This window comes from Heterodontus francisci, chromosome 5, assembly GCF_036365525.1.
Source record: "Heterodontus francisci isolate sHetFra1 chromosome 5, sHetFra1.hap1, whole genome shotgun sequence".
Taxonomy (NCBI): domain Eukaryota; kingdom Metazoa; phylum Chordata; class Chondrichthyes; order Heterodontiformes; family Heterodontidae; genus Heterodontus; species Heterodontus francisci.
Genome location: NC_090375.1, coordinates 165,609,221 through 165,630,777, shown reverse-complemented (window position 1 = coordinate 165,630,777; position 21,557 = coordinate 165,609,221). Strand labels below are relative to the sequence as shown.

Genomic DNA, 21,557 nt, shown 5'->3' with positions numbered 1-21,557 from the left:
TGTTAAAAGAAGCTTATAATGTTGTAAGAATAGTAGTAAGCCTGAGGATTGGGAGTGTTTCAGAAACCAGCAAAGAATGACTAAAAAGTTGATAAAAAGGGAAACTAGCCAGGAATATGAAAATAGATTGCAAGAGCTTTTATGAGGTTTTTTTTCCATTTGCTCATGGGATGTGTGTGTCACTGGCTTGGCCAGCATTTATTGCCCATCCCTCATTGCCCTCGAGGAGGTGGTGGTGAGCTGCAATCCTTGTGGGGTAGGAACACCCACAGTGCTATTAGGAAGGTAGTACCAGGATTTTGTCCCAGCGACAGTGAAGGAATGGCGATGTAGTTCCAAGTCAGGATGGTGTGTGGCTTGAAGGGGAACATGCAGGTGGTGGTGTTCCAATGCATTTGCTGCCCTTGTCCTTCTAGGTGGTAGAGGTCATGGGTTTGGAAGGTGCTGTCTAAACAGCCTTGGTGCGTTGCTGCTGTGCATCTTGTAGATGGTACACACTGCTGCCACTGTGCAGCGGTGGTGGAGGGAGTGAATGTATGTGGATGGGGTGCCAATCAAGTGGGCTGCCTTGTCCTTGATGGTATCGAGCTTCTTGAGTGTTGTTGGAGCTGCACCCATCCAGGCAAGTGGAGGGTATTCCATCACACTCCTGACTTGGGCCTTGTAGATGGTGGACAGGCATTGGGGAGTCAGGAAGCGAGTTACTCACCTCAAGGTTTCTAGCCTCTGTCCTACTCTTGTAGCCATGGTATTTATGTGGCTACTCCAATTCAGTTTCTGGTCAATGGTAATCCCCAGAATGTTGATAGTGGGGGATTCAGCGATCATAATCATAAAATCATGGAAAGTTTACGGCACAGAAAGAGGCCATTTGGCCCATCGTGTCTGAGCCGGCCGAAAAACGATCCACCCAGTCTAATCCCACCTTCCAGCATTTGGTCCGTAGCCTTGCAGATTACGATGCTTGAGGTACATATCTAGACTCCTTTTGAATGAGTTGAAGGTTTCTACCTCAACTACCCTTTCAGGCAGTGTATTCCAGACTCCCACCATCCTCTGGATGAAAAGATCTTTCCTCATCTCACCTCTAATCTATCTCCAATCACTTTAAATTTATGCCTCCTAGTCACTGATCTTTCTACTAAGGTAAATAGGCCCTTCATCTCCATTCTATCCAAGTCCCTCACAATTTTGTACATTTCAATCAGATCTACCCTCAGCCTTCTCTGTTCCAAGGAAAACAACCCCAGCCTATCTAATCTTTCCTCATAGCTGCATTTTTCCAGTCCTGGCAACATCCTCGTAAATCTCCTCTTTACCCTATCTAGTGCAATTACATCCTTTCTGTAATGAGGTGATCAGAACTGCACACAGTACTCAAGTTGTGGCTTAACTAATAATTTATACAGTTCCAGCATAACTTCCCTGCTCTTATATTCTAGTCTTCGGCGAATAAAGGAAAGGATTCCATATGCCTTAACTAATCGACCTATCCTGCTACCTTCCAGGATCTGTGGACATTCACTCCAAGGTAATGCCACTGAATGTCAAGGGTAGATGGTTAGATTCTCTCTTGTTTGAGATAGTCATTGCCTGGCACTTGTGTGGTGCGAATGTTACTTGCCACTTATCAGCCCAATCCTGGATATTGTCCAGACCCTGCTGCATTTCTACACGGACTGCTTCAGTACCTGAGGAGTCGCAAATGGTGCTGAACATTGTGTAATCATCAGCAAACATCCCCACTTCTGACCTTATGATTGAAGGAAGGTCATTGAAGAAGCAGCTGAAGATGGTTGGGCCTAGGACACTATCCTAAGGAAATCCTACAGCGTTGTCCTGGAGCCGATATGATTGACCTCTAGCAACCAAAACCACTTCCTCTGCGCTAGGTATGACTCCAATCAGCAGAGTTTTCCCCGATTCCCATTGACTCCATTTTGGATAGGGCTCCTTGATGCCATACTCAGTCAAATGCTCCCTTGATGTCAAGGGCAGTCACTCTCACCTCAATTGCACCATCTTAAAAATAACTAAAGAAAACATTGGTCCCTTAGAGGCAGAAACAGGCCAAAGTATGATGGGGAAAATGAGGAAATGACAGACGTTGAATAATATTTTGTGTCTGTCTTCACATCAGAAGACACAAATTAAATACTGGAAACAGAAGGTAACCAAGGAGCGAAGAGTGAGGAACTTACAGTAATTAATACCAGAGGAAAAAAAAAGAGAAACCGAAGGGACTAAAAGCCAATAAATCCTCAGGACCTAATGGCCTACATTCTAGGGTTCCAAAAGAGGCAGCTGCAGAGATATTCCCAGTGGATTGAAAGTTAGCAAATGTTAACACTGCTGTTCAAGAAAGGAGGGAGGGAGAAAACTGGGAACTACAGGCCAGCTGGCCTGACAGTCATTGGAAAAGTGCTGGAGTTTATTCAGGAAGTATCAACAACGCATTGAGAAAATCATAGTATGATCAGAGAGTCAGCATGGTTTCACAAAAGTAAAATCAGGTTTGACAAATTTGAGTTTTTGTGAGGATGTAACTAGTAGGGTAGATAAGAGGGAGCCAGTGGATGTAGTATACTTGGATTTCCAAAAGATATTCGATAAGGTGCCACACATAAGGGTAATAAGCAACATAAGGGCTCAAAGAGTTGGGGTAATATATTAGCATGAATTGAGGATTGGTTAACCCACAGGAAGCAGAGAGCAAGGATAAACAGGGCATTTTCAAGTTGGCAGATGTAATAGTGGAGTGCCACTAGGATCAGTCCCGGCAGCTCTGAAGGCAGGAGTTCGCGCCTGAAAGGGGTGGCGGGCAGCCAATTAATTGTCCGCGTGATAGCAACGGGGGACCGAAGGAGGACCGAGGCGGGGCGATCCCCCATTTTGCAGCTGGCTGCCGGAACGCTAAGGGAGGCAGTGGCGTAGTGGTAATGTCACTGGACTAGTCATCCAGAGCCCGGCTAATATTCTCAGTGCATGGGTTTGAATCCCACCACGGCAGATGGTGAAATTTGAATTCAATTAATAAATCTGGAATTAGTTCCGAAGAAGGGTCACTGACCCGAAACGTTAACTCTGCTTCTCTTTCCACAGATGCTGCCAGGCCTGCTGAGTGGTTCCAGCATTTCTTGTTCTTATTTCTGTATCTTTCACATCTGCCCCCACATGTACTTCTCAATCTTTCCAAAAAGACAGACTGGAACAGACTATATAGGTGAAACAAGACCAGACACAAATCTTAAGACTACTCTATTTTACAGATGAGCAAGCATATAAAACAACTGTAGACATAGTTCCCTGGGTAAATTGTCTTTACCCAAAAAGTGCCACCCTCCTGTCACCCAATCCTATTCAAGTTTCAATGGATCACCATTGCTGCAAAATTGTCTTCAAAATTCTCAAGCTCATTTCCAGATCCTCCATGGCCACACCACGTCTTACTGACTTTCCTTTAATCTTATGTGTCCACATGCACTTAGCTACCCAATTGCTACCTTCTCCATCACCATTGGTGTCAGACTGCTTTTAGTCACCCACATTCTTGCCTTCTGGAGGTCTCTGCCCATTTGGTACCTTCACCCTCAATGTTTTGAAACATTTACTCAAAACCCTTCTTACTCAAATGACTTTTGAGATTACAGGAGGTGGTCCAAGGACACAGGGCCTAGTCATGGTCACACACATTATGACTGACACTCCACTCCCTCAGCCATGCAATTGCCTGGAAGAAGCAAACAGAGAGGGCCAATAAGGGAAAGAATATGCTGCAAAATTCTTCTTCAAACACCTCAGACAATCAAAACCTGTATCAGTGATCGCATGGATCATATGATATCCATAAAGCCACTTACCTTCTACGTAACGTGATCTCTGCCATAGCCAAGCTCCCTCTTGAAGGCATGCAGAGAGTTAACCTAACATACCAACCAGCAATGTATTCCAGAAGCTCACTACTCTCTGGAAAAAGAAAAAAAAATGCCTAGCATTCTCTGTATTCCAACTCTTAGATAGTTTAAACTCACATTCCCTAAACCTTCCCAATCTGTTGAACTAGAATAACCTATCAACAGGATACAGATGCTATACAGCCCCTGAATTATTTTATAGACCTCTATCAGGTCACCTCCAAGTCTACGCTGCTATAAATTAAATAGACTTGGGTCCTTAAGTCTAAATAGTTAAGGTTCCTTAATTGAAGATTAATTCTCCTTTGGACCTTTTCCATGATCATTATATTCCCTCACCATGTAGGGGGACCAAAACAAGGCACAGTACTCCAAATTTAATCTGACCACCAACCTGTATAGCATCAAAATGGTGTTCTTTGATTTATAGTGAAGGTTTCTATTAATACAACCCAATACCCTGTTAGTTTTAGCAACAGCTTCTCTTCATTGGTCATGAAACTTCAGCGATTTGTGAAGCATAACACCAAAATCTTTTTCCTCTCTCGACCTCTTTCAATATTGTTTCCTGCAAATGATGTTTGCTGTGTTCCGTGTTGATGCTACCAACATACATGACACTACACTTATCCAAGTTAAATTCCATCTCTTGGTTATACTTATGGCTGCTTTTGTCTCCCTCAATTGCACATGGTTAATACTGCAAAATAAAAATAGATGAAAGCAACAATATTTTAAATCCGACGCACAAAAACAGTTATTTTCCTCAGAAATCATACTCCACTCTACCAGCTTTAAAATTTAGCTCAATTTGCTTATCAATTCTTCTAAAAGATAGTTATTTCTTTTTATCTGGCCCCCAGTTTTTTTTTTTTTGCTTCCACAACAATATTTATTTATTTAGAGATACAGCACTGAAACAGGCCCTTCGGCCCACCAAGTCTGTGCCAACCAAGAACCACCCATTTATACTAACCCTACAGTAATCCCATATTGCCTACCACCTACCTATACTAGGGGCAATTTACAATGGCCAATTTACCTATCACCTGCAAGTCTTTGGCAGTGGGAGGAAACCAGAGCACCTGGCGAAAACCCACGCGGTCACAGGGAGAACTTGCAAACTCCACACAGGCAGTACCCAGAATTGAACCCGGGTCCCTGGAGCTGTGAGGCTGCGGTGCTAACCACTGCGCCACTGTGCCGCAAACATAAATCTGAACATGGTGGTCAAGAACATGACATTCTACTCATTTAAGAAACGGGAGATGTTACAGTGGGAAAATAGCTGGATTGGCATGCTGGAAGAATGAGGTATCATCTCAAACGCATTTTTCATCTGAGACCATTTTGCACAATTCAAATCTCCAGAATGTGGATCCAGTCTACTGGAGATTCATGGAGATACTGGATTTGATCAACTGATAAATCAAACAAAGCCCCATGATTGAGTATAACTACATTGACATTATCTAGAACAAGATATGATTACTTAGCTTTCGCAATCCACAATTATTGAAAATGATTGTATCAGGCAAACCCCACCTGTCAAGACTGAGGCACATATTATTTTGCCACATGAACATTAAAACTTAAAAAATTTGCAATCTCTGACTGGAAGGACATTTGCATAGTACCAGACAATGTGGAAACAGAGGGAGCCAAACCCCTTCTTCCAATTCACAGAAGCGGTCAGACCAGTCTTGGAACAGCCAGTCAGTCATGCGACCGAGTTTTTGAACTCCCAAACAAAGGAATTGCCAAGGGAGAAAAGCCATGTGCTCATGGAGTAATGACCTCTCCTGGAACTGAGAACATCTCCTCTCCTGCCTGTCTGCATCTCTTCCCAAGGAACTGAATCTTATGAAAACAGGTGAAACTCAAAGAGAGAAAGGTTTGCCATGTGGACAAGGTTTTAAGATGACTAATACTGGGCCCCAACAAAGCTCAAGACTATTTTCTTCAATCAAGGACTACAGCGAGCTCGAGAAACACTAAGATATTTCCTCAAACTGTTCTACTTATCTTTTCTATTCCTATTTTTGTATGTTTATATCGTGTGTGCGTGCTAGCGTGAGTGTATTGTATATCCGGAGACGTGAACCATATTAGAGTTCAAGTTCTAAGGTTTCAATAAATTTCTGCTTTAAACCAAAGAAAGTCTGTTTGTGCTCAGTTATTTGCCTGATAATTGGAAACTGTGAACAAGGATTCACAAAGGGGGAGCTCAAAACACAATGTTTAAAAAAAAAACCTTGCTACAATAGGACCAGGTAAAGATAGCAAAAGACCCCTAGACATTGCTCACCTGGTCGTAACAATTGCTATAAAAAATAAACAGCTTTTAAAATGTATAAATGCTTTAAAATAACCTTATTTTAGATTTGCTGGAGCCCAGCATAATGACCTATAGCATGATTTCGTAAGTTAACTAGCTCAAGTTTTTTTGAGGAGGTAGCAGAGAGGGGTGATGAGGGCAATGCTGTTGATGTCGTGTACACGGACTTTCAAAAGGCATCTGATACAGTGCCACATTTGTGAGCAAACCTGTAGCTCATGGAATAAAAGGGACGGTAGCAACGTGGATAAGAAATTGGCTGAGTGACAGGAAACAAAGAGTCGTGGTTAATGGATGTCTTCCGGGCTGGAAGAAGGTTTGTAGTGGCGTTCCCCAGGGATCAGCGTTGGGACCCTTGCTTTTCCTGATATATATTAAATGAACTAGAACTTGGGCACAATTTCTAAATTTGCAGATGATACGAAACCTGGAAGCATTGTGAACTGTGAGGAGGATAGTGTAGAACTTTAAAAGGACATAGACAAGTTGGTGGAATGGGCAGTGAGGCGGCAGATGACGTTCAATACAGAGAAAGGTGAAGTGATTCACTTTGGTTGGAAAAACATGGAGAGACAATATAGAATAAAAAGTACAATTCTAAAGGGGGTGCAGGAGCAGAGGGACCTGGGTGTATATGTGCATGAGTCATTGAAGGTGGCAGGACAGGTTGAGAGGGCAGTTAACAAAGCATACAGTATCCTGGGCTTTCTTAGTAGGGGCATAGAGTACAAGAGCAAGGAAGTTATGTTGAACTTGTAAAAGGCACTAGTTCGGCTTGAGCTGGAGTATTGCATCCAATTCTGGGTGCCTCACTTGAGAAAAGACACAAGGGCATTGGAGACAGTACAGAAAAGATTCATGAAAATGGTTCCAGGGATAAGGAATTTCAGTTCTGAAGATAGATTGGAGACATTCAGACTGTTTTTACTGAAGAGAAGGCTGGGAGGCGATTTGGTAGAGGTATTCAAAATCATGAGGGGTCTGGACAGAGTAGATAGAGAGAAACTGTTCCCACTTGTGAAAGGACTGAGAATGAAAGGGCACAGATTTAAAGTATTTGGTCAGAGAAGCAAAAGTGACATGAGGAAAAACCTTTTCATGCAGCAAGTGGTTAAGGTCTGGAATGCATTGCCTGAGAACGTGACGAAATCAGGTTAAATTGAAGATTTCAAAAGGGTATTAGACAGATATATGAAAAGGAAGAATGTGCAAGGTTATGGGGAGAAGGCAAGGATATGGAACTGATGGAGTTGCTCTTTCAGAGAGCCATGCTGACACGATGGGCTGAATGACCTCCTTCTGCACTGTAACGATTCTGTCATTCTGATTCTGTGAACTTAACTTCTTCTTGCAACCTGATTGAGCCAGCATGACAACTCCTGCTCTCCTGTACACTGCATTTGGAATAAGGAGAGAAACATCATTAATATTTAACCTAGATAAAAGGAGTTTAAACTTCTACCTACTAAAGCACTGAGATTAGAAAATAAATGTGAAATCAGTAAAAAGCAATTGAAAAGTGTCTGACTAATGGCTTAAATTAAATTTTTGCAGTACAAACTTTCCAAATTTACTTAATCTACAAATAGAAGCCAAGAATAGAAATCTATGGCATATTCTGATCTTGAAGGCAGTAAAATGAGGGAGGAGCAGGAATCTATTATTCAACCCTTACAGGCATAGGATGTTAAATCTGAAACACTCATTACTAATTTTTCAAAATACATATTTCACTACCCTGTACAAAGGTATCTGAATAAAGATGGCAATATAAACAGCAAAAAATAAAAGGTGAAAAATCACTACAACGAATAGTTCTTAAAAAATTGGGCAGCCAGATGTTTTGGTTGGTCACAACATATACAAATCTGATTCTATGTAACTTTGACATTTATTTAAAAGGCACCACATAAAGAAGCTCCTCATATAACTAGTCTTACTAATCCAAACGAAAAAGGTCAGCAATTTTCACAATAAAATGTTATCTTCTCGAAAATTTGCCATGTTATAAATGATTGTCAGGTGCCAATATTTATGGGACTTTGAACACACCTAAAAGTTGCCAACTTTTGACTGCCAAAACATTGGACCATCTTTCTGTCTCAGATACCTAATAACATGCCATGCACTTCAAACAACTTCAGTTTCTTAATTCAATTCCGAGACTGAAGTGCGATTTAAACTGAGAGTTTTCCATAAATTTTTGCTTATTTGTGGGACGTTGTCCTTCCTGATCAAGTATAGCCTGTTTGGCAGGTCAGCTAAGACTAGCATGGACAACATCCAAATGTTGTTCTGTTCTAACCTCCCACTAGAAGATAAAGATTAAAAAATATTAAACCAACCAGATACACATGCAACATGAAGGTCACTAGCAAGGATCATATATTGACCTTTCCTACCCTTTCAAAGGTTTAAGTTTTTGAAGCTGGAGAAAAAAAAATATTCTTCTCAGACAACACTTAACTGATTCTTCACCAAACTTAAGATTCTCCTTTTAGATTTTATCCACTTTTCCTAGGCAACTAACTGTCTGCACACTTTTAAAAACAGTCAAAAGTTCTTAAATCATTATAAATGGAAAAATAATCATACGTCATTGCATTCAGTATAAAGAAATGAATCACAGGACCTCAGCTTTATGAAATAAGCTCATCAGTTGTGGCTCACTGGTAGCAATCTCACCTCCGAGTCAGAAGGTTGTGGGTTAAAGTCCCATTCCAGAAACTTGTGCATTAAATCTAGGCTGACGCTCCAGTACAGTACTGAGGAAGTGCTGCATTGTTGGAGGTGCCGTCTTTTGGATTAGACATTGAATCAAGGCCATGTTTTCCCTTTCAGGTGTGCATAAAAGATATCATGGGACTATTTAAAGAAGAGCAGGGAGATGCTTCGATTGTCCTGACCAATACTTATCCCTCAACCAACATCACCAAAACATGGGATCTTGCTGTGCACAATTTGGCTGCCACATTTCCCTACACTTTAAAGCGTACTTCATTGGCTATAAAGCTCTCTGGGACATCTATACATAAATAGATATCTTTCCTTTCCCTATACTAGGTGCAACATATATAGAATGCAAACTATATCATTCTGTAGAACTGGAGTTTTGTCATTGTAAAGCTCCAAAGCATAAAGATGAAGTAAACAAAGGCTTTGGTCACTCAGAGGCTCACATCTGGGGAGGGATTCAGCTAGCTTGTAAAGAAGTAAAGCTAGTAAGGGTAGGTAGCAAAGTGGCAAGCAACATTAGAAGGCAGGCGAAACAAAGGCAAGCATCAACTAGGTTTAGAATGCAGAATAATGTCAAGACGACAAGGTTAAGGGCGCTCTTCGTCAATGCATGCAGCATTCACAACAAGTTAGATGATTTAAAGGCACAAATAGAGGTAAATGGGTATGATATAATTGCCATTACAGAAATACGGCTACAGGGTGACCAAGATTGGGGACTGAATATTCAAGGAAATTTTACTGTTTTTTTAGTACCCCCCTACATTTTCCATACTCCTCTAGTGCCTCCACTGTTTTCAGCACTCCGAATCTGCCATAAGCCTCCTTTTTTTTTCCTGATCCGATCCTATCTTCTACATCCCTTGGCATCCAGGGTTCCCTGGACGTGTTGGTCCTACCCTTCACCTTAACAGGTACTTGTTGGGTCTGAATCCTCAGTGTTTCCTCTTTGACTCTCACTGGTCTGATGTAGACTTTCCTACAGGTAGCTGCTCCCAGTCCACTCTGGCCACATCCTGTTTTATCATATTGAAATCGGCCTTCCCCCAATTCAGTCCCTTTATTTCCGGCCTGCCTTTGCTCTTTTCTGTAACTACCTTAAATCTTGCAGATCTTGCATGCTTCCCCAACAGCTGACATTTAGGAAACACAGGCAAAAAGGAAAAAGGGGGTGGTGTTGCGCTGATAAGGGATGGGATCAGAACATTAGTAAGGGAGGATCTCGGATCAGAAGAACAAAATGTGGAATCTGTTTGGGTAGAACTAAGAAACCGCAAGGGGCAGAAAACATTGGTAGGAGCTGTTCGTAGGCCAAACAGTAGTGGTAGTGTGGGGCATGGTCTTAATCGGGGGTATTAGAGAAGCATGCAAGATCTGCAAGATTTAAGGTAGTTATGGAAAAGGACAAAGACAGGCCGGAAATAAAGGGACTGAATTGGGGGAAGGCCAATTTCAATATGATAAAACAGGATCTGGCCAGAGTGGACTGGGAGCAGCTACCTGTAGGAAAGTCTACATCAGACCAGTGGGAGTCAAAGAGGAAACACTGAGGATTCAGACCCAACATGTACCTGTTAAGGTGAAGGGTAGGACCAACACGTCCAGGGAACCCTGGATGCCAAGGGATGTAGAAGATTGGATTGGATCAGGAAAAAAAAAGGAGGCTTATGGCAGATTCGGAGCGCTGAAAACAGTGGAGGCACTAGAGGAGTATAGAAAGTGTGGGGTGGGGGCACCAAAATAAGTAATTAGGAGAGCAAAGAGGGGACATGAAAAAACACTGGCGGGCAAGATAAAGGAAAATCTCAAGGCGTTTTATAAGTATATTAATGGCAAGAGGATAACCAGGGAAAGAGTGGGGTCCATTAGGGATCAAAGTGGCAATCTATGTGTGGAGCCAGAGGACATAGGTGAGGTTTTGAATGATTACTTAGCACCTGTGTTCACTATGGAGAAGGATAATGTACATGTAGAGACCAGGGAGGGGGATTGAGATATACTTGAACATATTAGCATTGAAAGGGAGGAAGTATTAGCTGCTACAGCAGGCTTAAAAGTGGATAAGTCCCCAGGCCCAAATGAGATGTATCCCAGACAGTTATGCGAGGCAAGGGAGGAGACAGCAGGGGTGCTGACAAATTTTCAAATCCTCTCTGGCCACAGGAGAGGTACTAGAGGACTGGAGGACAGCGAATGTGCTGCCATTATTCAAGAAGGGTCACAGGGATAAACCAGGTAACTACAGGCCAGTGAGTCTAACATCAGTGGTTGGGAAAATATTGGAAAAAATTCTGAGGAACAGGATTAATCCCTACTTGGAGAGGCAGGGATTAATCAGGGATAGGCAGCATGCCTTTGTCAGGGGGAGATCGTGTCTAACTAACTTGATTGAATTTTGAGGAGGTGACTAGATATGTAGATGAGGGTAAAGCAGTTGATGTAGTCTACATGGACTTCAGTAAGGTTTTTGATAAGGTCCCGCATGGGAGATTGGTTAAGAAGGTAAGAGCCCATGGGATCCAGGGCAATTTGGCAAAGTGGATCCAAAATTGGCTTAGCGGCAGGAGGCAGATGGTGATGGTCGAGGGTTGTCTTTGCGAGTGGAAGCCTGTGACCAGTGGTGTACCGCAGGGATCGGTGCTGGGACCCTTGCTGTTTGTAGCGTACATTAGTGATTTAGATGTGAATGTAGGAGGTATGATAAGCAAGTTTGCAGATGACATGAAAATTGGTGGCGTCGTAAATAGTGAGGAGGAAAGCCTTAGATTACAGGACGATATAGATGGGCTGGTAAGATGGGCAGAGCAGTGGCAAATGGAATTTAATCCTGAAAAGTGTGAGGTGATGCATTTTGGGAGGACTAACAAGGCAAAGGAATAGACAATGAATGGTAGGACCCTAGGAAGTACAGAAGGTCAGAAGGATCTTGGTGTACTTGTCCATAGATCACTGAAGGCAGCAGCACAGGTAGATAAAGTGGTTAGGAAGGCATATGGGACACTTGCCTTTATCAGCCAAGGCACAGAATACAAGAGCAGGGAGGTTATGATGAAGCTGTATAAAACGCTAGTTAGGCCACAGCTGGAGTACTGTGTACAGTTCTGGGCACCACAACTAGAGGAAGGATGTGATTACACTGGAAAGAGTGCAGAGGAGATTCACCAGGATGTTGCCGGGGCATAGATTTAAGGTAAGGTTTAGAGAGGATTTGAGGAAAATCTTTTTACCCAAAGGGTGGTTGGAATCTGGAACACACTGCCTGAAGGGGTGGTAGAGGCAGGAACCCTCAACATTTTAGTATTTAGGTGAGCACTTGAAACACCATAGCATACAAGGCTACAGGCCAAGTGCTGGAAAATGGGACTAGAATAGTTAGGTGCTTGATGGCCGACACGAACATGATGGGCCGAAGGGCCTGTTTCTGTGCTGTATAACTATGACTCTACGTAGCATTGGCAATACAGTTATCATGGGTGACTGGAATCTGCACATAGTGCTCATTAGGTTTACCCGTCTAAGGCTGTGGAGGATGAGTTTCTGGACTGTGTTAGGGATGGTTTTCTAGAGCAGTATGTTGAGGAACCGACTGGAGAACAGGCTATTTTAGATCTAATATTATGTAATGAGAAAGGGCTAATTAATAACCTTGTTGTAAAAGAATCTTTAGGGATGAGTAACCATACTATGATAATGTAAAATTCTATGTTTGAAAGTGAGGTAGTTCAATCTGACGCCAGGGCATTAAATTTGAATTAAGGAAATTTTGAAGGTATGAGGGGAATATTGGCCGGGGTGGATTGGGAAATTACATTAAAAAAGGTATGACTGTAATAATTCTTTGAAGACTATGTACTAAGTTTACAGCAACTATACATTCCTTCAAGGCACAAAAACCCCAAAAGTAAAGGCAGTCAACCGTGGCTAACAAAGGAAGTTAAGATCATAAGATCATAAGAACTAGGAGCAGGAGTAGGCCGCCCGGCCCCTCGAGCCTGCTCCGCCATTCAATAAGATCATGGCTGATCTTTTCGGGGACTCAGATCCACTTACCCGTGCTCCCACCGTATCCCTTAATTCCTTTATTTTTCAAAAAGATATCTACCTTAGCTTTAAAAACGTTTACTGAAGAAGTGTCAACTACTTCACTGGGCAAGGAATTCCATAGATTAACAACCCTCTGGGTGAAGAAGTTCCTTCTTAATTCAGTCCTAAATCTGCTCCCTCTAATCTTGAGGCTATGCCCTCTTGTCCTAGCTTCACCTGCCAGTGGAAACATCCTCTCTACTTGTAACTTATCTATTCCCTTCATGATTTTAAGGATTGTATAAGATTAAAAGAAAAGGCCTATAAAGTAGCCAGAAATAGTAATTAAACTGAAGATTGGGAGGATTTTAAAATACAGCAAAGGAGGACGAAGAAACTGATAAAGGGAGAATAGAATATGAATGCAAACTAGCAAAAAAACATAAAAATGGATTATAAAAGCTTCTCTTGGTATGTAAAAAGGAACGTTTAGTTAAGACAAATGTGGGTCCATTACAGACAGTCAGCAGAATTTATAATGGGCAATAGAGAAATGGCAGACAAGCTAAATGATTACTTTGTGTTTGTCTTCACTGAGTAAGATACAAGAAATCTCCCAGAATTAGAGATCCAAGGGACTATGGAGAGTGAGGAATTGAAGGAAATTATTAGTAAGAAGGTTGTAGTGGAGAAATTAATGGGGCTGAAGGTTGATAAGTCCCCGCAACCTGATGTTCTACATCCCAGAGTGTTGAAAGAGGTAGCTATGGAGATAGTGGATGCATTGGTGATCATCTTCTAAAATTCTATAGATTCTGGTTCCTGCAGATTGGAAAGTAGCAAATATCAGCCCACTATTTAAGAAGGGAGGAAGAGAGAAAATGGAGAACTACAGACCTGTTAGCCTGACATTAGTAGTTGGGAAAATGTTAGAATCTATTCCAAAGAATGTGATAAATGGACACTTGGATAATAATGATCTGATTGGTCATAGTCAACATGGATTTATGAATGGGAAATCACGTTTGACAAACCTGTTCGAGTTTTTTTGAGGATGTTACTAACAGCATTGATAAAGGCAGGTCAGTGGACGTAGTATACTTGGATTTTCAGAAGGCTTTGATAAAGTCCCCTACAGGAGGTTGGTTAGCAAAATTAAAGAACATGGGATAGGAGGTAATATACTGGCATGGATTAACAGGATTTGAGTACAGGAGTAGTGAAGCCTTGCTTCAATTGTGTAGAACATTGGTTAGACTGCACCTGGAGTAGTGTGTGCAGTTTTGGTCCCTTTACCTTAGGAAGGATATTATTGCCATAGAGGGAGTGCAACAAAGGTTCACCAGACTTGTTTTTGGGATGGTGGGACTGTCCTAGCGAGAGAGATTGGGGAAACTGGGCCTGTATTCTCTAGAGTTTCGAAGAATGAGAGGTGATCTCATTGAAACCTACAAAATACTTAAAGGGATAGACAGGGTAGATGCAGCTAAGATGTTTTCCCTGGTTGGGGTGTCTAGAACTAGGAGACACAATTTCAAAATAAGGGGGAAGCCACTTAGGACACAGATGAGGAGAAATTGCTTTACTCAGAGGGTTGCGAATCTTTGGAATTCTCTACTCCAGAGGGCTGTGGAAGCTCAGTTATGGAGTATGTATAAAGTAGAGATTGACAGATTTCTAAATAACAATGACAAAGGGATATTGGGATAGTGTGGGAAACAGGCATTGAAGTGGAGAATCAGCCATTATCATATTGAATGGCGGAGCAGGCTCGATGAATGGCCTACTCCTGTTCTTATGTTCCTACACACATTGCTCACATTTATGCAAGTTGATATACTGCAGTGCTTTTAAACACACAATGGATTGGTCAGTCAATAACAGCAACCAGCTGCATGTATATAGTGTTGTTAACATAGTAAAAAGATCCCAAGGCACTTCACAGGTGTGTAATCAGATAAAGATTGACACCAAGCCAAAGAAGGAGCTATTAGGGCAGGTGACTAAAGGCTCGGTCAGAGTACGAGGACAGAGAGATGGAGAAGCAAAACGATTAATGAAGAGAATTTCAGAGCTTACGGCCTAGACAGCTGAAGAGTCACCAATGGTGAGGCGAAGGAAGTGAGCGATGCACAAGAAGCCAAATATGAAATCGCTAAAGTGCAAAAGAAATTCTCTTCTTTTCATTCTCCCATAAAAGATGTAGACAATCTTTGAGAATTGTTTCAGCAGTTACAGTTTTGTTTTCCTTAAAAAAAAATTTGGGTGGTAATGGTTTAAGAACTCAGCAATTTGATATAAAGTTGTCCTAAAACATTCAGGATTGGAATACTTTATAAAAATTAAACCATCCACCACTTTCCATATCAATGAATGCAAAAAAAAAATTGTGGAACTGGATTTCTTCAGTAACTGAAGTCTACGCAAAATACAGATCAAGTTGTCTACAGAATACTTTCCAACATGTTTGAAAATCGATCGGTAGAAAATAGCCAGTATCCAAATAACAAGTTTACTTTTGCGGTCTTATATTACCCCCAATGCACAGATTTCTAGTGTACTGTACATTCAAAAGGATTCACAATGGATAAAAAACATAATACCTTGGGTACTGTATAAAGCCTATATGTATCTTGTAGGACCTACAAACCATTTTCAGATACAAGGGCAGCTGATCAATCACATGCCAGTTTGAGAACCTTCTAAAAATTGACTGTTAAACAGATTATGTGGTTTATCTAATCTACAGCAAACATCATATGCAATGAAGTCATATTTATGAATGCAAGACAGTTGTCAGTTTTTTTTATCTGATCTCTGGTGCATAAAATCAAATAGGCATTTTCCCAAAAAGAAAAATTAGTCACATAAAACACTAGTTGCTTCAATGGTCTTGAAAGAACGTTAAGACTTGCCATATCTGAAAAAAAAAATGTAATTCTAAATTCCCCCTACGCACACAAACTTAACAAGAATCGCCGAATGGTGTAAACTTCCACTAGGCTATCTGCCACTCCCTTTGCCCTAATACATTCAGGATAACAGTGAAGGTACAGTAACATAGTGGTTCTGTTATTGGATTACTAATCCAAAGGCCTGGATTAATAATCTGGAGACGCAAATTCAAATCCCAACATGGTAGCTTGTGAATTTGAATTAATTAAAATAAATCTGGGATGAAAAAAAGCTAATAATAATGGGGGAACCATGAAACTATCGGTTGTCATTAAAAATCCAACTGGTTCACTATTGTCCTTTAGGGCAGGAAAACTGCTGACTTTACCTGGTCTGATCTATCCGTGACTCTAGACCCAAAGCAAAGTAGGAAACTCAATGTAAGAGTGTGGGTTTATGAGAACATTTTGTGAACTCAGGCATTACAAGAGTTAAATGACCACAATTTTTTTGCAAAACCTACTGTTCAGCAAAAACAACACTGCATTCGATCGTCTACCAACTTCTGGCAGGTGCAGTATCGCACATAGCCTTGTTATTACAAAAACTAATTGCTAGATTTAGAAGAAAGGGAAAAAGAATAGATTGAGACCTGGAACTGTCTGTAGCCTCTCTTTTTCTACGTTTGTGGGAGCACACAAACCTTTGTAATTTTTTGAAATATAATCAAATATAAATTCCCTTTCATTATTTTTCAGCATTAAGCTTTGCTAGCTTGCAGGTCATTAAGGTTGCTAGGCTACAGTTTTATTACTTTAGACTTATGTTAGAACTAGGGAGAAGTATGTTAAAATATAAATTTTAATTACAATTAGAACAGTTATTGTCCTCAAGGTCCTGGGTTGCATAATCAAACCATGGAAACAAAAAAACAAGTACACTTGTGCCAAAGCAAAAAAACACAGTTAAAGGAGGCCCAAGGCCTGTATCTGAACATAAAACTTGTTATGTCTATAATTGAACATTTTTCTTCCACAGTTCCAGTTTTTGGGTTATATCATAGTGGGTTTCCCAATGCAAAGGGCCAGGAAAGACAACAGGCAGGTGTAGACATGTATGAGAGTAGAAGAAATGGGGATTGGGGCATGCCTTCTACCCAAAGGAAAATAACAGCTAATATAATGCTCAATTGCACTTTGTAAACAGCAGCTCAAATATGCAATGTATTCGGTCTCACTTATGCTTAAATAAAAACATAACGGTTACCAATATGGAGTCAACTTTGAAGTATTGAACATACAGTCCAAAGGGACTTCAAATTTATTACATTTGTTGTTTTCTGAATTAGCCTAGCAGGCCAGTCAGTTATATCAAACCACACAGACTGCAGTCGTTCAAGAAAGTGACTCTCCACCACCATCTCAAGGGCAACTACAGGTCTGATATCCATAATACGGCATTCTCAGGACCGAGACAAGGCCAGATTTCGGCTTTTCCCGGACTGCAGACACATGGAGCTGGCGACCACCCTTTGGGTCAACCAGAGCCCAAGGATAACCATGGGCTTTGGCTTATTACTCACCGACTGCTGTCCCCAGCAGAATGCAGCCCGGCCCTGGGACAGTGATCAAGGGTGGGGTGGGGGGGCGGGGAAAGTCACTGGTCGCCGACATTTCACAATTTTAAAAGAAGTCGTGTAGAAATTGACTGAAAGGGATAATTAAACTTGAGAAGAATTGTCTTAACACTATTTTTTTAAGGAGGATACTATTAAAAAATCTTTCTTCAGTCTTTTCAAGTTTCATCCAAGTAATTATGATCAATTGACACTAAACTGTTGTTGCATTTGAAATTTTCAAGTGTCCAGTTTTCGGGCAATTCCAGTTTTCAGACAGCCAGAATTTGGATATCATATCTGTAGGGATAGGCAACAATGATGATCTTATCAGTGATACCCAGATTCCATAAATGAATTAAAATATTTTAAGAATTGAAAAATCCTTTTCACATGTCCGCAAAGAAAAAAGGCCATGAACAATGGGGAGAGCTGAAGGGGTTCATTAGCTGTACCTCTGTCAAGAAAAGCTGAGAATAACTTGCTGCCCCTTGCTAAGCCTGGGGGAGGGTGGTCCTTTTCCTCATAGCTCCCATCACACACAAGTCACAGACTCTTTTTAAGGGAATACAGGAGGAAGGAGACTTAGATTACATATATTAGTTTGGAGCAAAGGCATCATCTGCTGGCATTGATATTTTTTCCCAAAGATTTTGGGGGGGGGGGGGGGGGGGGGGTGGGAGAGCAGGGAAGGGCACTAAACTTTTTTACTGTCAGCAGTGAACCTTGTGCAAGTCACTATGCTACAAAGGAATCTTTCATTGCTGAAATATATTAATGATCTAAGCCTCGGTGTACAGGGCACAATTTCAAAGTTTGCAGATGATACGAAACTTGGCAGCATTGTGAACTGTGAAGAGGATTGTATGGAACTCCAACAGGACATAGGCAAGTTGGTGGAATGGGCAGAAGGTGGCAGATGAAATTCAAAGCAGAGAAATGTGAAGTGATTCTTTTTGGTAGGTAGAACATGGAGACATAATATAAAATAAAGGGTACAATTCTAAAGGGGGTGCAGGAGCAGAGGGACCTGGGTGTATATGTGCATGAGTCATTGAAGGTGGCAGGAGAGGTTGAGAGCGTGGTTAATAAAGCATACAGTATCCTGGGCTTTATTAACAGGGGCATCGAGTACAAGAGCAAGAAGGTTATGTTGAACTTGTATAAAACACTAGCTCGGCCTTAGCAGGAGCACTGCATCCAGTTTTGGGTGCCGCACTTTAGGAAAGACGTGAGGGCATTGGAGACAGTACAGAAAAGATTCATGAGAATGGTTCCAGGAATGAAGAACTTCAGTTATGACGATAGACTGGAGAAGTTGGGACTGTTTTCCTTGGAGGAGAAGGCTGGGAGGTGATTTGATGGAGATATTCAAAATCATAAAGGGGTCTGGACAGAGTAGATAGAGAAAAACTGTGCCCACTCGTGAAAGGATCGAGAACGAAAGGGCACCGATTTAAAGTATTTGGTAAGAGAAGAAAAAGTGACATGAGGAAAAACTTTTTCCATGCAGTGTGTGGTTAGGGTCTGGAATGTCCTGCCTGAGAGTGTGGTGGAAGCAGATTCAATTGAAGCATTCAAAAAGGGAATTAGACAGTTATATGAAAAGGAAGAATGTGCAAGGTTACAGCGAGAAGGCAGGGAAATGGAACTGAGTGAATTGCTCTTTCGGAGAGCTGGTGCAGACATGATGGGCTTCTGCACTGTAAAAGTTCTGAGATGCTGTGAAAAGCACACTGAAGTTTGATAGGAGTATCTGCATGCAATATGGGGTGGTGGGGACAGCTCTTTACAATTATTTGTCAAGAGGTTGTTTTTCTATTGCAAAGGCCAAGAATTTCTAACTTTAGTTTAATATTCTGCTTTAATGCATGCAAACATTTTGGTAATGTATTTTAAATTCAGAATTCCCTCCAAACCTGAATATTGGTATAGCCCTTCCGCAAGTTGCTGTGTGTTTATATGAACAGTTGCAGTGCTCAGTATCAGCAAATAAAGACAGCTGCTGTAATCGTCTACAAACCATTACAAAAATTCCACTTGGAAGTTAGCACTGTTTAAAGTTTTATTGGTCATGCACGTAACATGCTGTAAACAACCACTCGAACATAGGAGAATTACTCAAGTTCATGCTTGGTGTACTTCACAAAAAAAAAATCCAGTTACTCTCACAATCCTAAAATATAACGTTTCATTGGAACAGGCAAAACTTACAAAAATTCTGGTACATTACGAGTAACACTTAGTGCTGTCCATCATAAAAATGTCTAAACGTAACATATCGGGGCATGCGAGATGTGCAGCTTGCTCGGCTTCACTCCCTTCAACTGTTAAATCTCAAGCAATGCCATTTGTCAAAAAGTCTGCCAGGGGATGGGGGAAGGGGGAAAAGGGAGAAGGCTGGGAATGGAAAACGGAACGGGACGGGACGGGACGGGACGGGACGGGTGATGGGAAGAGAGATATCCTCTGGTAAGGGTAAGGAAATATAAGGTACAGAGTTTTCTTATCAATAAGGATTTGGGACATGTTATCTTCAGACTGTTTTCCACAACATCCTAAAGGCAGAAACCCTCTGCTGGAAATTGCATCCCAAAGTAAGCACAATCTCTCAGAAACTCAAATGCAAGTAACAAACCTCGCGCAAGATGTCAGGAAAAACCCACACCCCGAATGAACAGGTTCACTTAACTTTCTCCCCGAGGCCATCAGATCTCAAAACCTTTTCCTATAAATTAGAGGTGAAATCTCAACTTCAAATTTTACAAAAGCATACGTTAAAAAGTCTGTTTATAGAGGGAGTACATAAGACACTAAGTCTGCGGAACTTGCCACAACAGGGAACTGTGCTGTGCGACTCAGCAATGTTGAAGCACAATTCATATCGAGACCCAAGTCCACAGAGTTCACAAACGCTGCCGTGCTACTGATAAGTGTCAGTTAACGTGATAATCAAAAGTAGTTTCTAAAATTCATAGGGAACAATACGGTGGCAAATACTACACTACGGTTCTCTTGTTAACGGCAAAGTTGACGATTGAGAAAGCTTACATTATTGAACCTTAGTCCCACTGCTTGTAGCAACAGGCGGTTTGACTAACTAGTGCTGGGGCAGTATCAGAGTTGCACAACATTCATTTAAATGGAATCAGGGCATTTCATTTAAACTACCTCCTCCAGAAACTTGGTCACGTCGTATATTTTGTTGTGAATGTTGATCCAGGCGCTGCTCCCGCTATTGTGTTGCTTTAACTCTTCCAGCCGGTAATACTTCACTTCTTCCTTGTTCTCAGCCATGTTGAGACAACTTTAACTTAAGTCAACCACACCGAAACAACAACTGAACCGGCTCACACACTCTCCTCATTCTCATTCGCAGTTCACAGGTTCAATCCCTGTCTCAGAGTTCCATTGGTTGGTCGCTATGCCATTCAGATGACGACACAATACTGGCAGTTCGAAACTCGGCTCGAGGACGGTCTGTTGAAAGTTGTCAATGAGTTGGTTTTAGAAGGCGGAGTTTGAGAGTGCGGTGTATCTTAATCCACCTTCCAATTGTTTGTATGCAATCCAAACATATAACAGCATTTAGTAGAAAGTAACTTTGCGTGTTAATTTCCAAAATATGGAATGTGTAAAGCCTGTCTTCCAACAATGTGTTGACTTCTAATAAAGGTCAAATTCCTGTTTAAATTCCTCCAATCATTTCTGCCCCTGCCACATTACCAAAATACCTCTTATCAAAGTCACAAATAGCATCCTATGTTACTGTGATAAAGGTAAACTATCCCTCCTCATCTGTCTTTACACAGTTGACCACACCATCCTTCTCAAATGTCTCTCCACCTCGTCCAGCTGGATGGGACTGCTCTCAACTGCTTCCATTCATATCCATCTAATCATAGCCAGAGAATCACCTGCAATGGCTTCTCTTTCTGTTCCCGCACTATTACCTCTAGTGACCCCACCGATCTATCCTTGGCCCCCTTAGCCCATTCCTGTTTCTCATCTACATGTTGCCCCTTGGCGACATCAT

General features: G+C 41.5%; 1 protein-coding gene across 2 annotated transcripts in view; it reads right to left on the bottom strand.

The window, feature by feature from the left end:
• Positions 1–20,893, bottom strand: part of cyb5a (cytochrome b5 type A (microsomal)) — a 50,025-nt gene extending 29,132 nt beyond the window's left edge. Inside the window, exon 1 of one of the 2 annotated variants that reach the window (XM_068032325.1) lies at positions 20,693–20,893. In XM_068032325.1, the coding sequence (XP_067888426.1) occupies positions 20,693–20,818 (126 nt within the window). In that variant the 5' untranslated portion in view covers positions 20,819–20,893. The remainder of the gene's footprint in view (positions 1–20,692) is intronic. The other variant, XM_068032324.1, reaches the window with a different exon arrangement.
• Between the last annotated feature and the right edge of the window lie 664 nt (positions 20,894–21,557).